The sequence below is a fragment of the Bos javanicus genome, chromosome 3 (assembly GCF_032452875.1).
Source record: "Bos javanicus breed banteng chromosome 3, ARS-OSU_banteng_1.0, whole genome shotgun sequence".
Classification (NCBI taxonomy): Eukaryota; Metazoa; Chordata; class Mammalia; order Artiodactyla; family Bovidae; genus Bos; species Bos javanicus.
The window spans coordinates 20,649,005-20,669,673 of record NC_083870.1 but is presented as its reverse complement, the minus strand read 5'-3'; the positions used below and the strand labels follow the sequence as shown (position 1 = coordinate 20,669,673).

The following is a 20,669-nucleotide window of genomic DNA, read 5'->3' as shown; positions in this document are numbered from 1 at the left end:
ACCATGGGGTCGCTAAGAGTCGGACACGACTGAGCGGCTTCACTTTCACTTTTCACTTTCATGCATTGGAGAAGGAAATGGCAACCCACTCCAGTGTTCTTGCCTGGAGAATCCCAGGAACGGGGGAGCCTGGTGGGCTGCCGTCTATGGGGTTGCACGGAGTCAGACACGACTGAAGCAACTTAGCAGCAGCAGCAGCCTTCAGTCATTTTTCGTCCATTATCTTCTAAATCTAACTTGAATCCTCCTTTAAAAATCCTTTACTATTTCTGTCTTATTTTGTATATTCTCTTGTTTTATATTTATGTTCTTAACTCCAGTGCTTGTATATTGTGTACTTTCCAAGATGCAAATCTGACCATGTCACCACGCTTGAAATCCTTGAATGATTTCTCATTGCTTTTATGATAAACACACAACTCCTTCTTAAGTGTGGCCTGCAAGGCCCTGTATGGTCTAGTTCCTACTATTTCTGTAGCCTCATTTCAAACCATTCCCCGTTTGGTCTTAGCCACACTTCTTTCAGTCCACTATTCCATCATGCTGCAGGACCTTTGCACAGGTTTCTCTGTTTACCTGGACCATCTTCACTCCATCAAGCAAATCTTTCCTGGCCTTGCTGACCAGGTCAAATCCCCCTCTTATAAGTACTTATAGCACCATCTTCTCCAGCCTATTACTTGTCATGGTTGAAGTCTCATATGGTTTGTATGATTAATTAATATGTCTCATGTACCAGCAGTAAATTCCAGGAAAGCAGAGATGATGTCCATATTTTCACACTACTATGTCCCCAGTGTCTACCACATAGCAGATACTCAATAAGTAGTTCTGAATTAATTAATATATCAAGTAATTCTTTTGTTATAGTAGTTTCCAATTGTTTCTTAGTCATGAAATTTTGGTTCTGAGAGGGGTTTTAAAGATAATTTAGTCCATCATTGCCGAACTTTTTTTATTAGAGAAGCTCTTTCACAGCCTTATGTATATGTTCTCTCAAGCTCAAAATGTGTTCTTAGAAACAATTTTTCCTTAAGATTACATTTAAAGTTAATTTTTAATATAGTTTAAAATTTAAATGACAATTTTTAAGGTCTTTTTTCCATTTAACAAGCAATATGTATTGCTTACATTACTTTTCATTCTGTAAGGAGATGTATGGTTTTTTAACATTCAAAAATGATATTTTATATCATGTATAGTTTGGAGATCAACTTTATACTGAAATTTAGCCATATGTTATAGTTTCAAAAGCAGATAAAACCTTCATTATGATCTTACATAATTGGAATTATGTTTTGACCATTTGAAAATCAGTTGTTTTTTATTTCTAAATTTCATGTTTTATTTTTAAATAATGCAGTTATACAAAAGGCCTTAGCCTACCATGTATAAATACTTCAGAAATACTGCAGTTCTGCCACCTGTGGTCCCAATAAGTTAAAAGCCCAAGTGAATATAATTAACTATATTTTCTCTTGAATGTTGGTTTTTAAATGTGTCTAAAAAATTTTAGACAAATTTTGATATTCTACAAAAAAATAAGAATTTTGATCAGATGAATACAAATTTACAGACAAACAGCTTGAGGCAAATTTGCATAATTGTTATCTATTTCATGTTGTATTTCAACATCTATGTACTTTATATTTTTAATAACTAATTTGGCCAGAGCAGTACAGCTATATCACATATGATTTGATATTATATTTAATGTATCTCTTTTATCCCCAGTCCTCACCCCTCCCGACATAGGCACACTTAATCTAGACTTCAGCACAGTAGGCTCTTAGTAAATACATACTTATTACTTCATCACTTAAGTGGTTTTTCTCATTTTGTTTGCTTGTTCTTTTCTAGGAGAATGTGGATTATCTGATTCAGGAGCTCCGAAGACCTAAATACAGTATATATTTTATTTGTAAGTATTTTTTCACCTGTTCAATCATGTAACTAAATCCTAGCTAATATGTTCTACTAGCTACTGCATATCATCAGTAAATTAATTGAGTCCATCACTCTTAAGAGTCTGGTGGGTGTTTTGTCCTTCAAAGTATTACCAGTCAATTGGACCAGCATTCTGTTTCTGAGAGCTAAATGTGGTTTCCACTCATCATTGACTGTTTAGGTTAAAAAAAATATTTAAGTTGTACCTTGCCTTTCAAATTTCTTTATAAGTCAAAAGTTGTAAGTAGTTAACTTTCACATTCCCCTTTGCCGAAAAATGTATGTATACTTATTCCTAGTTTACACTGTTTTGAACTGAGGCATAGAAGCCGATTTATTTATTTGGAGGGAGGATGTAGTTGAGTTTGTTGGAAAAGCAGAGATTTAGTTTATATACCATTCTTCTCTTTGCAACTTTGTGTAATACTTGAAAGTAAAAGTCATCAGATATGTATGTCCTATTTGCACAACTTTGGGGGAGGGGAAGAGAGGTGGAGGCCTGGAAATAAACTAGGTTTGTGGTTATCATACAATTTATATGGATTTTTTTTTTTAATCTAATACATTTTGCTTTGGAAGTTACATCTTTTCTCCTCTAGATGTCATTATTGATCTTTATAACATTAATGTAGGTTACTTAAAAGCTTTGGAGTTTCTGGGTTTAGACTATATTCTAAGACATACATACTTTCCTCAGGATATATTACAATTTAATAATGGTATCAAAAATTAACATTTGTGATAAGACACTGTATTTTATAAAAACTCTCATGTATTATTTTATTCAGCCTTTAAAACAACTTCAGGAGGTGGAAATAGGCAATTTTATTCATTTCTATTATCCTATGTTTGTTTTTGTCATTGTTTTCTTTTCGGTTAATAATCACAGGTTTTCCTTTTCAATTAAACTTTTTCTTTTGAGATAATTGTAGATTCACATACAGTTGTAAGAAATAATACATAGATCCCATATACTGTTTACCCAGTGTCCCCTAATGAAGCATCTTACATAACTATAGTTGGGTATGACATCATACCATATTGACATTGATACAGTAAGGATGCAAAGCATTTCCATCTTCCTAGGATCCCTCACATTGCATTTTGTCTACTTTCCTCCCATCCCAGCCTCCTCAGTAACCTCTGGCAACCACCAACCTGTTTTCCATTTGTATAATTTTGTCATTTCAATAATGTCATATAAATGGAATCATGCAGTATATAACCTTCTGAAATTGGCTTTTTTTCATTCAGCATAATTCTTTAACAATTCATCCAGGTTGTTGTGTATCAATACTTGATTTAAAAAAAATTTTTTTTTTTATTTATTCCATGGTGTGACTGTACCACAATTTGTTTAACTGTTCACATAATGAAGGACATCTTAGTTGTTTCTAGTTTGGGCTAATACAAATAAAGTTGTTATAAATATTTGTGTACAGGTTTTTGTGTGAACGTAAGTCTTTATCTCTCTGTAATACATAATTCCCAGGGATCAATTGCTGGGTCATATGATAGCTGCATGTTTAATGTTTTAAAAAACAACTAAATGTTTTCTGGAATGACTATGCCATTTTACATTTCCAGTAGCAATATCCAGGCAATCTAATTTCTTTGTATCCTAACAAGCATTTAGTGTTGTCCCTGGTTTTCATTTTAGCCATTCTGATACATATTTAGTCATTCAGTAGTTTTTTAATCTGTTTACAAGCTAGGTACTTAGGATAGGAAAGTATAGAAACTTTTGTATTCAGCCACACACACACACATTTATAGAAAGAGATTGATTCTCCATGCTGCCAAATCTATGTGCACATTTAATAGAATCACTGTTTTGCTGAGTCTCTTAACTAAAAAGTGAATAGATCATGAGATAAAAGACTCCTTTTTCCTCTGAAGAGTTATTTGATACAGTGGCCAACATTAATAATGAATAATAAATCTAGTATTTACTCTTCTGGTTCTAGAGATTGATTTAGGCTGTGAATCTATGAAGTCGAAGGGAAAAATTATATATGTTAAAGTAGTTAGCACTAAGCCTAGGAAAAATAGACTGTTGAAATGTCTTGGGTGGAGCAATTTCACAGTTTTATTTAATTGAAATAAACATCAATAACCTCAAATGTGCAGATATCTTATGGCAGAAAGTGAAGAGGAACTAAAAAGCCTCTTGATGAAGGTGAAAGAGGAGAGTGGAAAAGTTGGCTTAAAACTCAGCATTCTGAAAATGAAGATCATGGCATCTGGTCCTATCACTTCATGGGAAATAGATGGGGAAACAGTGGAAACAGGTCAGACTTCATTTTTTGGGGCTCCAAAATCACTGCAGATGGTGACTGCAGCCATGAAATTAAAAGACGCTTACTCCTTGGAAGAAAAGTTATGACCAACCTAGATAGCATATTGAAAAGCAGAGACATTACTTTGCCAACAAAGGTCCGTCTAGTCAAGGCTATGGTTTTTCAAGTGGTCCTGCATGGATGTGAGAGTTAGACTGTGAGGAAAGCTGAGCGCCGAAGAATTGATGCCTTTGAACTGTGGTGTTGGAGAAGACTCTTGTGAGTCCCTTGGACTGCAAGGAGATCCAACCAGTCCATTCTAAAGGAGATGAGCTCTGGATGTTCTTTGGAAGGAATGATGCTAAAGCTGAAACTCTAGTACTTTGGCCACCTCATGCGAAGAGTTGACTCATTGGAAAAGACCCTGATGCTGGGAGGGATTGGGGGCAGGAGGAGAAGGGGACAACAGAGGATGAGATGGCTGGATGGCATCACTGACTCGATGGACGTGAGTCTCAGTGAACTCCGGGAGTTGGTGATAGACAGGGAGGCCTGGTGTGCTGCGATTCATGCAGTTGCAAAGAGTCAGACACGACTGAGCAACTGAACTGAAAATGAGTTTATATATAGTGATTTTATTCTTTATAGACTTTCAGCACAGTTTATATCAGCACTAAACTGGCCTTCTGCTTATGTCATTTTCTAATAATTGTATTTTTGTATATTCTTATGTGTACTAAATATCTTGTATTAGTATTAGTATCCCATCCTTTATTTTTAAAAAAACTTTGTTGTGGAAGTTTTCAAATATATACAAAAGTAGACAGAATAGCCTAATAAATCCCAATGTACCCATCACCCAGTTTCTACAGTTACTGTACCATGACCAATCTTCTTTTAGCTGTACAGCTATCTACTCCCTCATCAACATTATATTGAAGAAAATCTAACAGGTTGTATGATTTCACCCATAAATATTTCCATGTGCATCTTTAAATGATAAGGACTCGTTTTTAAAACATACTATTAGTACATCATTCAGTGCTCAAATTTCAAATTCTTTCATGCCTTTTTTTCCCTGCTCAGTTTGTTTGAATTAGAATCATAGCAAGGAGCCTGGTAGGAGGCCGTCTATGGGGTCGCACAGAGTCCAACAGACTGAAGCAACTTAGCAGCAGCAAGGTCCACACATTGCTATTGGAAGATACATTGTTGAAATTTCTTGAATCTTCTATAGTTCCTCTCTCTAACTTCACCCCCACACAGTCTATTTATTGAATAAACCACTAAACCACCTCCTTCTGTTAGTTTCCTTCAGTCTGGATCTTGCTGATTACATCCACATGGGATAGTTTAACATGCTCTTTGCAATTTAAAGAACTGTCCTTCAGTTCCAATAAATTGGTACTTGGATACACAGGTTTAATTAAATTCAGATTTGATTTCTTTTTGACAAGACTTTCATCAGCAGTGTTGTATGCTTCTGTTGACTGTCTTACTGTGACACTAGCAAAGGTTAATGCTCAATATTTCTATCCATTGATTCATTAGGAGTGGGGAAAAAAAATGGTGTTTTAAATTCTATTGTTATCATTCCTGCTTTGCTTTTTAGCTGGAAAATTGCTATAAAGAGTTTCCCCTCATCTATTAATACTATTTGGTTATCTGATGGTACAGTTGGGATATAAAAGGACAAATACTTATTTTTTCCTAAGTATTTGCTCTTTTCAATATAATGATTTGGTTCCCTGGCATCCTCCAATGCCTATAATGATGGTTCCTTTTTTTTAGTATTATGAATTTACAGATTTAAACATATTTGTGTTATTCATTCCAATGTGAAAGTGTTTGACATATACCACAATGTAAAGTATAGTACCACATATACTAAACTTCACTTAGTTTATTAGACTTTAACTGTCAGGCCCCTTTATGTCTAATTGTAACAAAAATTATCTCCTCTGAGTAAACCACATCTTACATGTCTATTTCAGATTTCAGTAATGTGATAAGCAAGAGTGATGTGAAGTCATTAGCTGAAGCTGATGAACAGGAAGTTGTGGCTGAGGTTCAGGTAAATACATTGTTCCTCTAACACATCTCTTTTATTGGCCCTTTTGAAAGATTTGAGTCTATAAATAAGGAAAGTGCTTATCTCTTAAGAAAGGAAGCTGTTGATCAGACACAATAAATGTGCATTGCATCACACTCTACTCATATATATATAGAAAGTTTGGAAGAGGTATCAAATTGAATGGGAATAGAATTAAAGAAGTCAGTGGGAATAAGGAGATTGGAATGGTACTGGATTGGTAGGGAGGGTTGGAGTCAGAGGCAGTTATGTTTTATAAAGGCAGTCTTATGAGCTATGCTATAAGAATGTTCATCTGCACAGTTATAGTTTATGTCTGATTGGAAGAGAATAGGAAGTAAAGGATGAATGAGGTTTGTTAAAGTTCTGTTTGTGATTATCTTGCTTTGGGAATAAGCAGATTGGTCATTAGGTTAAAACTTGAAAACTCTTTAATATTCTACATGCTATGAAATACCTCACATTAGAACATTTCATGTTACCTTTTCCTTCTTAAACCCTTTAGTGTTCTTGAACACATTTAGCACAAATGTTTTAAACACTTTTATCACCTCGGTGAAGAATATCATCCTCAGGGGAGCAAATAAGCAAGTTTTGGATTTTTAGAAGGATGTGCTAGGTGATAAATGAATAAAAAAGAATGACCTATTTTAAATCACATTCTCCCTCATGAGAATACATTGGACAGCAATGTTTTTACTCATCTGAGTGTAACACTGTATATCTTTAGCAGTGTTTTATTTTTACTAATTGAAAAGTCTCCTTAAATATGATATGTATACTTATACAACTTTTGTTTTTTGATTGGGTTTTTTTTTAAGATTTATTTTTGCTTCTATTCTATAATTGTCTTATTAATCCCCTCACATTGACTATTGTTACTCAATTGTTAATTGATCAATTTTTCTTTTTTATACCTGCATTTCCTCCAACTTGATTGTAGCACATAGTATTACATCACATATGAAAAATATTATTGCATGATACAGTTAGGAGCTTGTGGAATAACTGACTGATCTTGGTGCTTTGTTTGTAGGAATTTTATGGTGATTACATTGCTGTGAATCCACATTTGTTTTCCCTCAATATTTTGGGTTGCTGCCAGGTATGGAAAGAAGGAAGGTTTTTGTTTGTTTGTTTATCAGATGGAAGTTAATTCAGTAAGTAATTGGACTTGTAAGAAAAAATTCAAATATGTTCTATGAATGTATGTTTTTAACAAAAAGGGTCGAAATTGGGATCCAGTCCAACTATCCAGAACAACTCAAGGACTGACAGCTCTCCTTTTATCTCTGAAGAAATGTCCGATGATTCGTTATCAGCTTTCATCAGAAGCAGCAAAGAGACTTGCAGAATGTGTTAAGGTACGGCGTTCTGTATCCCCAGTTCCAAAACATCAAGACCATTCATTTCCTTATCATATTTCCAAAACTAAAGGAATATTTTATCTGAAACCAAGGAGATGATTTGTTAGGTTTATTGGCAAAGAGGTAGGAATTATATTTTAAGACCTAAGGCAACAAATTAGAGCTAAGATTCTTAGGTTTAACTCAGGAAACATTTGCAAGCTACTTAACTTCTTTTGATCCTGTTAAACCACTTGTAAAATAAGAGTTTCAAATCCTAACTCCTTAAACAGAATGCTACTAAAATTTTGTCAAGCTTTTGAATCCTTTTATGGAAGGCCTGTGAAAGTGCAAAAAAACTATTGTAAATGTGGTTTTTATGTATGAATTTTCTATTTATGTCATCTCTATCTGCTACCAATTGGTTGACCAAACGTCTTTCTCTTACCCACAGCAAGTGATAACTAAAGAATATGAACTGTTTGAATTCCGACGGACTGAGGTCCCTCCGCTGCTACTTATTTTAGATCGCTGCGATGATGCCATCACCCCATTGCTAAACCAGGTGCAGAGCCCTTTGTTAGCACAATGGAAGGATGATTTCAAGTGGTGTTCATCAAAATGCAGACGTGGAAATGAACATGGTCCATTTATTTGCCTCCTTATTTTTAGCTATTCTTGTTTTTGCCTTGTATTTCCTAGTATTCTGGTATCAGTGTTCTAGCCACAGTCATCTTCAACTCTTGCTTCTGCCTCATCCTTCCTGTCTCTTTCTGCCACCATTCCTAAGTAAGGCAACTTCTAGGTTCTCTGGGGTTTCCATGGTGGCTTAGCAGTGAAAAATCTGCCTGCAGTACAGGAGACACAGGAGACATGGGTTCAATCCCTGGGTTGGAAAGATCCCTAGAGGAAGGCATGGCACTCCAGTGTTCTTGCCTGGAGACTCCCATGGACAAAGGAGCCAGGGTCACAAAGAGTCATGCACGACTGAATCAACTGACCACGCATGCACGCTAGGTTCCGTAGATTCTACTTTTCCAGTGTCTATCTGTTCTTTCCCATTCATATTGCCATTACCTTGGTGTGACTAATCTCTTACAGCAGTAGTCCCCAGCCTTTTTGCCACCAGGGACAGGTTTCATGGAAGACAGTTTCCCCACAGAAGGGCTCAGGGGGAGGGCAGCCAGAGGGGTGGTGGTCTGGCCTTGTATGGTGGTGTTCAGGTAATGCGATCTGTGGGGAGTAGCAGATGAAGCTTGGCTACACTCGCTCACCCAAGGCTCACCTCCCTCTGTGCAGTCTGGTCCCTGACAGGCCAAGGACCACTACCAGTCTGCGGCCCAGGGGTTGGAGACCCCTGTGTTATAGGAATTCTGAAATAGTCATCTACTGGATTTCCCACTTTTAATTGCTTTCCACTATAATGTATCTCACAGATACAATGTTATTAAATTACTTTTACTAAAGTTCACAACTCTTAACCTATTACTCCTGACTTAAAAATCTTACCTGTTTCCCATTTGCCTGCTGAATTAAATACAGATTCCTGAACTTGACCACCATGATCCTTCATAATGTGGGCTCAACCTTATAGAAAACCTGCAGCTCACTACTGTGTAGATATGCCTCATTATTCTCTGCCATCATTTTATTCATGTTGTGACCTCGATCTGAACTCTGGAGTGTTTGAAATACATTCTCTCCCCATCTTCACCTCTTAAAATTCTTGTTTTTTAAAACCACTTGAAACATCTCCTTGAAGCTTTTACTTTTTTGTCAGATAGGATTTTTTTTCCTTCGAATTACTGTAGAACTTTTTCTCTCATGTCTCATACTGCACTATGTTGTACGTTTGTTTTCACATTCTCCTAGGTTGTACATCCCTTCAAGGCAGACTCTGTCTTACTATTGCTTGTTCTGTGAATTCAAGTGCAGTGCCTTACAGTTTGTAGATGCTTTATTAATAGTGACTTTAAATTTGTAGGAAAAGGCACAGCCTATATTTCAGTTCCATCTCAGCTTATAATAATGTTAATGCTAAGGGAAATCTGTGGCTATGGAGTACAACTTCTCTATAATACGACTGCCTTATATTCTTAAAATTCAAAGTAATATAACTTTACATATTTTATATACTTTTAGTAATAATGAAAGAAATTTGACAGTGTAAAAAAGTAGAAAGAAAAATAGTTGCCTTTAATTCTGTTTCCCAAAGAAAAGCAATCATTCACTCAACCTGAGGACCTGTTAGGTACCAGGTACTGTATTAAGTACAGGAGATAAAAGGTTAAAAGATACAGTCTCTGTTCTCAAAGAGTTCATGATCCAATGAAGAGAAAGTAAACGGATCATTTTAATTATGAAGTATGTGCTAATGGCAAAAGCATGCACAGGATGCTGTGTATGGAAGCATAAAACATTTTGTTGTACTTGTTTTAAATGCTCTAATGAAACTTGTTTTTTCAAGGATTCACTTGGCAAATATTTTAGGAAATAAAGCGCCTTCTTTTATAACGTCTTAAGTTACTATAACAAATCTAGATTATTTATATATGTATCCACTTATATATAAATATTTAGTTTTAGACTCTAGGTTTAGGGGGTAATTTGCTGGAAAATACTTAGTTTTCTCTAATGGGCCTATGACTAAAAGTAACCTATTCTCCATAAAAGGTGAGAAGGCAAGTTTTGGGGTTTCTCCTTTTCAATTTTACCAAATAAGTTCACATTTTGTAAAACTGGAAACCAGTCCTTCTTCACAATGCATATTAAGTAAAAATATAAAATAAAATGGATTCACAGGCAACTTTCTGAATATGCATGTTTTGATCAACCTACAGGGTTTTTTCTGATAATATTAGTGTTCCCAGGATAAATATAGCACTACTCAGATCTGCAAGAACATACTTCTCATGCTGCAGAAAAACCACAGAAGCATACAGGAAATGGTACAGCTTATAACTGCAGTACCAATATAGCCCTATCTGTGAAGCCAAAAATATGCTCTTAATTCACAGGCAAAAATTGGAGCTAATGATAGATCTAATTTGTTTTCTTTCTATCAGGAATATTAATCTGGCTGCCCTTCTTCCAAAAGTGTGAAATCTAAAAGTATTTTGACTTTTGGATGTTTAACCAATTAAAACGAGAATCTTAATGCTTAGTATAGCACAAAATATTAATAAAATTTGAGCTAGAGAGCCTCCATGTAAAAAAGACTAGTTTACTAAGAATATTATCAGTTTTTGTTTTCCTGCCAATTAATATTTCCACATTTTGTCAGTTACCAATTTTTTTGTCATTATTCTTTATTTAGTGGACATACCAGGCCATGGTCCATGAACTACTGGGTATAAACAACAATCGGATTGATCTTTCCAGAGTGCCAGGAATAAGTAAAGATTTGAGAGAGGTGGTCTTATCTGCTGAAAATGATGAGTTCTATGCTAACGTAAGTGGTTTAGAGTTCTTTTTAATTTTTTCTATGTGAGGTTAGTCCTGATTTGTTAGAATGGGAGCAGGTGTGGGATTTCGTGTGGAAGGATGCGAGAGGCATCCTATAGATAAACTGCATCTCAAGGAAAGACAGAAGACTTTTTTCTAACCCTTTAACAATACTTTTTTCTTAGTAATCATGTACTTTGTTTCATACCTTAAAAATTAGAACCCAATTTATTTACCACCCTCCTATCCGTAGCTCTTTGTGAGATTAGTAGTGGTATTCATCACCAGTGTCCTGGCCAATATCCAGATTTGGTAATTACAATGAAATTTTCTTGCCCTTCAATTCTAACTGTATTCATTGTTCTTTTTCACTCCTTTTAAATTGTCTGAAAGTCAGCCTAGTGGATAGAACTGTGTGTGCAACTTCCTTTTTCACAGAATATGTACCTGAACTTTGCTGAGATTGGCAGCAACATAAAGAATCTCATGGAGGACTTTCAGAAGAAGAAACCAAAAGAACAGCAAAAACTAGAATCAATAGCAGACATGAAGGTAAATTGAACATGTACATGGATGAGTAACATGCAAGACTTTGGAACTATTCATGTAAGCAACATTTCTGGAATATTCTGGGTCTGATTTCTGCCTTGATTCCTTTTGTTTGGTTCAAGATTATTTTCTGTTTCTCTTTAGGAAACAATATAGTAAAAACTTCATAGTAAGCCATGAACTTCTTTCCATTCCTCAGTCATATTTGAACTATTTAATGACTCAGTCTACTGACATATACCAGTCCTTCTCTTCTTATGCATAATAAAATGCTGTGTGATTGAAAGTTTTAGATGCCTTAGTCTGGGCAGAAGAATAATCCCTTCCTTTTTTTTCTCTTCTTCATACATGCCTGTCCTCAAGAAATAAGAGAACCCCCAATTGATATTTTTCTCATGGCAGGCCTTTGTTGAGAATTACCCACAGTTCAAGAAGATGTCTGGGACTGTGTCAAAGCATGTGACAGTGGTTGGAGAACTATCTCGGTTGGTCAGTGAGCGGAATCTGCTGGAGGTTTCAGAGGTTGAACAAGAACTGGCCTGTCAGAACGACCATTCTAGTGCTCTCCAGGTATCTGTTCGGTCCAATTTGATGAGCACCTACTGTAGTAAGCCACTGTGGCAAGCAGAGCAGGTGATACGAAGGCAAGTAATCCTTCTTAACCAACATGGAATTTACAGTCTAACAAGGAGTTGAGACAGGAACACAAATTAGGATTGTTTAAGATAGATGGGCTTCCCTGGTGGCTCAGATGGTAAAGAATCTGCCTGCTCTGCAGGAGACCCAGGTTCTGTCATTGGATGGGGAAGATATCCCTTGGAGAAGGAAATGGCAACCCACTCCACTATTCTTGCCTGGAGAATCCGTGGACAGAGGAATCTGGTGGGTTACAGTCCATGGGGTTCCAAAGAGGTGGACACGACTGAGTGACTAACACACACACAAGATAGATGATAAGAGGCACAGAAGAAAAAATGTGCACTCCCTAAGGGTTCAGGCAATTAACTGAGTGTTTAGGAGGGCAACCCAGTCAACTAGAAAGAATGCTAGACTAAAATCAGAAGATCTAAATTTTAGTGTTTGATTTGCCACTGCTGGCTTTGGGACCTGGAGCTGTTGGCTTAATTTCTTAGCCATTTTCCTTATTTGTCAAATAGGTATAATGATATGTATCTCACAGGATTGTTAGGAAGATTTAAAGATACAGTGTCTATTAAAATACTGGCATCACTGACTTGATGGACATGAGTTTGAGCAAGCTCCAGGAGTTAGTGATGGACAAGGAAGCCTGGCGTGCTGCAGTCCATAGGGTTGCAAAGAGTTGGACACGACTGAGCAACTGAACTGAAATTTATACTATTGAGCATCTGCTTTTTATTCCACAAACATGTGAATGCCTACTCCATGTACAATGAGTATCTAGAGGAACAAAAAAAAATAAAATGCCATCTTTTTCCTCAAAGAGTTCACATATTAGTAAGGGAGAAAGAAATGTAAACCAGGAGTTATAATATATGCAATAAGTGCTATACTGGAGGTATTACAAAGGGATATGGAAATACAGAGGAAAGATGGCTATTTTCTGTAAGGATGTGGCTTCTTAGAGCTTCTTAGAGATGATGATATTACTTTTCAAGAAAAGAAATTCTCGGCAGAGAGAATGCAGACATGGAGATGTTAAGAAAAAAAAAAAAGCCAAGGGAACAGAGACTAACTCAATGTAGCTAGTGCTGGATACAAGATAAGGGATGGTCTTAGATAAGCCAGAAGGACAGATTGAGTCCTGGTAATGGCCATTGAAAGGAGATAGGGCTTTAATCTTAAAATGACAGGAGCTATCAGAGGATTTTAGCAGAAAAGTAACATAATCAGACAATTAGGCAGCATTTTAAGTTAATATTTAAGTCAGAGTTGTGGTACTGACTATAGTAAGATTTGAGGTTATTAGGGACAGTTTCTTAGAGAAGGTGATATTTAGATGGACTGTAAATAATGAATAGAATCTGGAGGAGGATTTCAGCAAAGCAAAGATGCAGAAGTATGCAAAAAAATAATAAACAGCATGACCTGTTGAGAGTGGGTGTGGAAGAGAAATAGGAGATAAAATTGAATTGGTAAACAGAAGCTAGTTTATGAAGACGCTTGTCAGAGGAATTTGTATTTGCTGAGATAGGCAAAGAGATCCAGCATAGGGTCTTATATAGAAGTTGATATGATGAAAGTAGTATTTTAGGAAATTTAATCTAATAAGGATGCCTTGGAGGTGAAAAAATTAAAACCAGGGAGGCTAAAAAAACTCTTCATAGTAGTAAAAATGTACAGAAGGACAAATATGAAAGACAATATCAAAAGGAGAAAATAATTTAGAGACAGATTGGCTATAAGGATAACAAGAGAGAACAAATGAGAGATAATTCCAAAGTTCCTGAGACATGACAAAATGTGGTATCACTGACAGTAAGTAACTTGGGAATGAGAGTCCTTTGGGAAATGGCTGTTTCTAAGCCATTTATTATAAGAAGCACATTTCCTTACTAATAGGACCCTATATTCTAAACCCTAGTCTCTTTCTCTCCTGCTATTTTTCTTTGTAAAATAAAGCCAGCATGGTATAATGGAAGCAACACAGGGTTTGCAGCCAGACTGTCTTGGCTTATATCTGTCTCTATGTATCAACATTTCTTTGGGAAAATTACTTATTTTGCCCAAGCCTATCATAAAGTTTGATAATGATTTCAAACTTTTAGGTTGTTATCAGGATTCAGTGAAATGTAAAGTGCTTCCCACATGATAGGTGCTTTGTAAAAGTTAGTTTTTTTCCTCTTAGCATAATTTTTGGTTTTGTTTTGTTTTTGGCTGCCTTGGGCTTCCCTGGTAGCTCAGATGGTAAAGAATACACCTGCAATGTGTTCAGTCCCTGGGTTAGAAAAATCCCCTGGAGGTGGGCATGGCAACCCACTCCAATATTCTTGCCTGGAGAATTCCATGAACAGAGGAGCCTGGCAGGCTGCAGTCCATGGGGTCGCAAAGAATTGGATACAACTGAGCGACTAAGCACAGCCACAGCCTTGGGTCATAGTTGTGGCACTCGGGATCTTTCCTTGGTGCGGGGCTCTCTAGTTGTGGTGCATGGGCTTAGTTGCTCCACAGTGTGTGGGATCTTAGTTCCCCAACCAGGAATCCAGCTGGCATCCCCTGCATTGGCAGGCAGATTCTTAACCATTGAACCACCAGGGAAGTCCTTAAGCCTAGTTTTTTAAAGATATGATACAATTGAAAGAAACAAATTCACCCACCTATGGTTGCTTTAGTTATATACTGTGATTTATAGTTGCTGATTTTTACTTTTTAAAAATCTTTATCAAGATTTCCTCTTGGTAAACATTATTTTTAAAATCATAAAGATGCTATTTGCTTTATATTTATGAAAAGTACTTCTGTCAGCAGTTCTAATTTTATCTCTGTATTCTTAAATCTTCACAAAGAACTCTTAGGGTGACTATTATTTTTAGTTGTATTAAATTCTAATTAGTTTTTAATCAATATTTGTTGAAATATAGTTGATTTACAATGTTGTGTTAATTTCTGCTGTATAGGAAAGTGATTTCGGTTTTATATATATATACTTTTTTATATTCTTTTCCATTGTGGTTTATCCTATTTTAATTCTTAGATAGATAATATAAGTATTCGATGAAAGAGATAAATAGTACACACTGAATCTGTTAGTAGTTTCACTTGCATCCTTACAGTTATTCTGTGCATGTGCAAGCCTGTGTGAGTGTGTGTATTTCCTTCTCTCTCTTTTTTAAAATTCAAATGATACCATATCGTACACATAGTTCTGCATTTTGCTTTTTCACTTACTTTGTGTCTCAGAGACTGTTCCAGACTAGAACCTAAACACTCATTCTATTAAATCACTAAACAGTATTCCTTTGTAAAGATACTTCATAATCTATTTAACTTCACCAACTTTGTTTAAACAATACTGCTAATAACAATTTAGAGTTGGTCTGTGGGCCTAATTGAAATATTCCTAAGGAAAACTTTTTATTTTTCTCAATAAAATGAATTTTGTTCTCTTATGAAATAAAAACAGAATTGTGTCCTGTAACTAAATTTAAATTTCCTTATGTTTCTTTATCATTTTAGCTTTCCCTTTAAAACAATAGAACCAAACTTAATCACTAGCCAATTTTAGTATCTTTATTTGTATCTCACCATATGGAAAGCATTTAGAAATGGCTACTATAATTCCTTTGCCTGAAATCTTATTTTTTGTTCATTTTAAAAGAAAAATAGACACTTTAAAATATGAATTCCATTTGTGATCCACTTAGCCAGTATAGCATACAGGGTTCCCCAACCAGGGATCAAACCCGTGCCCTTTGCATTGAGAGCCTGGAGTCTCAACCACTGGACTGCCAAGAAATCCCTATATGTAAAAAAATTATCTTTTGAAGATTTTTTTGCCCATGGTATTAGGGTTTTACAGTGAGCAGTTGATTTCGACTCCACCACCATAAAGGATTTCTTTGGCAACATGATGTAAATAGTCAATAAAGAGAACTTTTGTTTAATAATGAGTAGATGCCAGGGGCTTGACCCCTAGATGGGATACAGCATTCCTTGGCTTGACCTTAGATGATAATAACGTCATGAAGCAATGAATTGATTTTTGAGTAGAGATGAAGTTTGCTTTATTGAATAATGACTGTATGATGGTGAGGGAAGAAAAGCTCATATATTGCTAAAAATTAACCTAAAAATTGCTGCCACTTCTAACCAGTTATCCAGTTTGATTCAGAAGAATTTCACTAGAACCAAACTGCAGTGTACTGTCATTGAAACATGCATAGCCTTGGAAAAGACTGATTAGTAAGGAAGATTTTTTTTCATACCATAAAGGAAAAATCTTCAGAAAATAAATAATTCCCCTCCCCACTCTGCATGGTTGTGTTGTCATATCACAACTTTTCATTTGAAAGAAGAATCTAGTCTGTGTTCTTCTTTCCTGACCTTGGGTTCAGTTCAGTTCAGTTTAGTCACTCAGTCGTGTCTGACTCTTTGCGACCTCATGAATCACAGCATGCCAGGCCTCCCTGTCCATCACCAACTCCCGGAGTTTACCCAAACTCATGTCCATTGAGTCAGTGATGTCATCCAGCCATCTCATCCTCTGTCGTCCCCTTCTCCTTCTGCCCCCAATCCCTCCCAGCATTGGGGTCTTTTCCAATGAGTCAACTCTTTGCATGAGGTGGCCAAAGTATTGGAGTTTCAGCTTCAGCATCAGTCCTTCCAATGAACACCCAGGACTGGTCTCCTTCAGAATGGACTGGTTGGATCTCCTTGCAGTCCAAGGGACTCTCAAGAGTCTTCTCCAACACCACAGTTCAAAAGCATCAATTCTTTGGCACTCAGCCTTCTTCACAGTCCAACTCTCACATCCATGCATGACCACTGGAAAAACCATAACCTTAACTAGATGGACCTTTGTTGGCAAAGTAATGTCTCTGCTTTTTAATATGCTGTTTAGGTTGGTCATATCTTTCCTTCCAAGGAGTAAGTATCTTAATTTCATGGCTGCAGTCACCATCTGCAGTGATTTTGGAGCCCAGAAAAATAAAGTCTGACACTGTTTCCACTATTTCCCCATCTACTTCCCATGAAGTGATGGGACCGGATGCCATGATCTTCATTTTCTGAATGTTGAGCTTTAACCCAACTTTTTCACTCTTCTCTTTCACTTTCATCAAGAGGCTTTTTAGTTCCTCTTCACTTTCTGCCGTAAGGGTGGTGTCATCTGCATATCTGAGGTTATTGATATTTCTCCCGGCAATCTTGATTCCAGCTTGTGTTTCTTCCAGCCCAGCGTTTCTCATGATGTATTCTGCATATAAGTTAAATAAGCAGGGTGACAATATACAGCCTTGACGTACTCCTTTTCCTATTTGGAACCAGTCTGTTGTTCCATGTCCGGTTCTAACTGTTGCTTCCTGACCTGCATACAGGTTTCTCAAGAGGCAGGTCAGGTGGTCTGGTATTCCCATCTCTTGAAGAATTTTCCACAGTTTATTGTGATGCACACAAAGGCTTTGGCATAGTCAATAAAGCAGAAATAGATGTTTTTCTGGAACTCTCTTGCTTTTTCCATGATCCAGTGGATGTTGGCAATTTGATCTCTGGTTCCTCTGCCTTTTCTAAAACCAGCTTGAATATCTGGAAGTTCATGGTTCACGTATTGCTGAAGCCTGGCTTGGAGAATTTTGAGCATTACTTTACTAGCGTGTGAGATGAGTGCAGTTGTGCAGGAGTTTGAGCATTCTTTGGCATTGCCTTTCTTTGGGATTGGAATGAAAACTGACCTTTTCCAGTCCTGTGGCCACTGCTGAGTTTTTCAAATTTGCTGGCATATTGAGTGCAGCACTTTCACAGCATCATCATTTAGGATTTGAAATAGCTCAGCTGGAATTCTACCTCCACTAGCTTTGTTCGTAGTGATGCCTTCTAAGGCCCACTTGACTTCACATTCCAGGATGTCTGGCTCTAGGTGAGTGATCACACCATCGTGATTATCTGGGTCATGAAAATCTTTTTTGGACAGTTCTTCTGTGTATTCTTGCCACCTCTTCTTAATATCTTCTGCTTCTGTTAGGTCCATACCATTTCTGTCTTTTATCAAGTCCATCTATGCATGAAATGTTCCCTTGGTATCTCTAATTTTCTTGAAGAGGTCTCTAGTCTTTCCCATTCTGTTGTTTTCCTCTATTTCTTTGACCTTGGGTAAAAGATCTCAAATCATGCCATTAATAACACATAGGACAATAAATATTTGTCAGAGAAATGAAGGTAAAGAGTTCTGTTTGAAGCAGTGTAGAATAGAATAGCGACTGTAAGGGCCTGGATCTTTGATGTCTTGGGTTTAAAAATGATTCTTAGCCACTCCAGTCTTAGTCTTTTTGTCTGTAAAATGGGGGAAATATCGGTACTTAGCTCAAAGATTTTTGTGAGGATCCAGTGAGCTAGTACATATAAAACAATATAATACCTGGTGCTTATAACATTCAATGAATGTTAACTATCACTGTTTTCAGTATTATTATTTTATGGTGCATTCTCTTTTTTATGGCATCCAGGACATGTCTTTTAATTCACTCATGATCTTGGAACTCTCTCTGATTTTAGAAAAGCTTTTTTGCTTCTCATTAGAATTGTAAGAAAATTGTTTGGGACACAAAAAATTGAGCTGACAATTTTACTTTGACCAACTAAGATTAAAAATGATCCTGTCTCTCTAAACCATCATTTAACTAATGTTTCAGAAATGGTGTTGACCAGCAGAAGACCTACAAGAAAGCTAAATTTGACTAGTCATTAAGTAAAAGAAACCTGATATATTTTCCAGTTAGTGGAACTGGAACTGGATCTCGCCTATTTTCTATCATTTTTTTCTAGATAAGCTCTCCATAACTGTTCTCTCAGACTGTTAGATTAGGCTCGTTTTTAAAGTCATATCAACATGCTGAAGACTTCTGCCGCTTTCATCTGCTATTCTAATCTGTTGGCTTATAATGCTATTCATTGAGTGTTTTACTACAGTACTGTGATCGTTGATAACAGGGTACAGAGCTTGTTCTTTAGGTTAAATTAAAGCCAAAAAAAAAAAAAAGAGAGAGAATCATCTTTAGTTGCAGACTTCGACTGTATTGTACAATAGTTTAAAATATAGGTTGTCATTGTCATCTTTTAGTCACTAAGTCATGTCCAAGTCTTTTGCGACCCCATGGACTGTAGCCCACCAGGCTCCTCTGTCCATGGGATTTCTCAGGCAAGAATACTGGAGTCGGTTTCCCATTTCCTTCTCCATAAAATATAGGTATGTCAATACAAATGTTTTTTTCTTGTGCTGCTTTAGCATAGTTTTGGTAGAAGAAAACACAAAAGTAGTCAGCCCAAGATAACAGAAGAATCTCTAAATATCAGATTTGTTTTTAATGTCTTTTTGAATGAATGTTAGCTCCATTTTGAAACTTGACCTTCACAGATAGTGTTTTTGCATTTCTTTTCCTATTCCTTCATTGGGCCTATAGTAATGTTAGAATCCAGTGGAACATTTTTGAATCCCATCTTCTTAAGTGGGCAGTAGTTTTCCGTTTCACTCTTTACTCAGCTGTTATTATGTAACAGTATACTTTTCTCTTTTGATTATCTCAAGGTTATGGGAAATTTAATAAGAAAAAAGATACCAAAAAGTCATTATATAATTCAGCCATATTTTTAACATATAAATACCTCCATGAAGCACATACCTCCTATGCAATTAAAGGCTCTCAGATTCTTTTTCTCCTCTTCCTTGGTTAAAACCCTGGAATCTCTGTATAATGTATGTCACTATCAGTCAAGTTGAGTCAAGTAGCCATGAGGGAAAATAGTTCAAAATTAAGTCAAAGGATAATGTGGCATTCAGGCAGACAAAAAGGCCCTGCTTCTTTGAGGACTTATATAACTGAGAAAGAAGAAAGAATTCAGCTTGTACCTACATGTGTCTTTTCATGAGGAACTAGGTGAGTTTAACTGGAACACTGACCTGAGCCATGGGTTGGGTCCACAGGACTCAAGAGAAAGCAGAGTAGTCTTGGACCAGATCTGGGCTGTCAGATCACAAGGCTGCTCATCGAGGAAAAGCTAAGAGTCAAGCGACAGACTCTAAAAACCAGTACCACATTTCAAGGAATACAAGTGGATTTATTAATGAGAAACAGAGCCAGGAGTCAAGATCGAAGGGAAGGTAATTAGAAAGGGAGCAAATAGGAAGGGTATAAACTAATTGCTGCAAATAGTCTTTGTCACCATTCTGGTTTTTGTGGGTTTATAGTTACTTGAGTATCTCATGTTTGCTTAGATGTACAAAGACAGGTCGGGCTTCCCTGGTGCCTGCGAATTCAGGAGGCACGGGTTCCATCCTTGGCTTGGGAAGATCCCCAGGAGAAGGAAATGGCAACCCACTCC

At 36.5% G+C, this 20,669-nt stretch overlaps 1 protein-coding gene across 1 annotated transcript in view; it reads left to right on the top strand.

Moving 5' to 3' along the window:
- Positions 1–20,669, top strand: part of VPS45 (vacuolar protein sorting 45 homolog) — a 66,645-nt gene that overhangs the window by 1,640 nt on the left and 44,336 nt on the right. The window contains exons 3-10 of the mRNA XM_061408072.1: positions 1,861–1,921; positions 6,221–6,300; positions 7,355–7,423; positions 7,545–7,682; positions 8,119–8,229; positions 10,981–11,115; positions 11,547–11,660; positions 12,060–12,227. Coding sequence (XP_061264056.1) covers positions 1,861–1,921; positions 6,221–6,300; positions 7,355–7,423; positions 7,545–7,682; positions 8,119–8,229; positions 10,981–11,115; positions 11,547–11,660; positions 12,060–12,227 — 876 coding nt within the window. The remainder of the gene's footprint in view (positions 1–1,860; positions 1,922–6,220; positions 6,301–7,354; positions 7,424–7,544; positions 7,683–8,118; positions 8,230–10,980; positions 11,116–11,546; positions 11,661–12,059; positions 12,228–20,669) is intronic.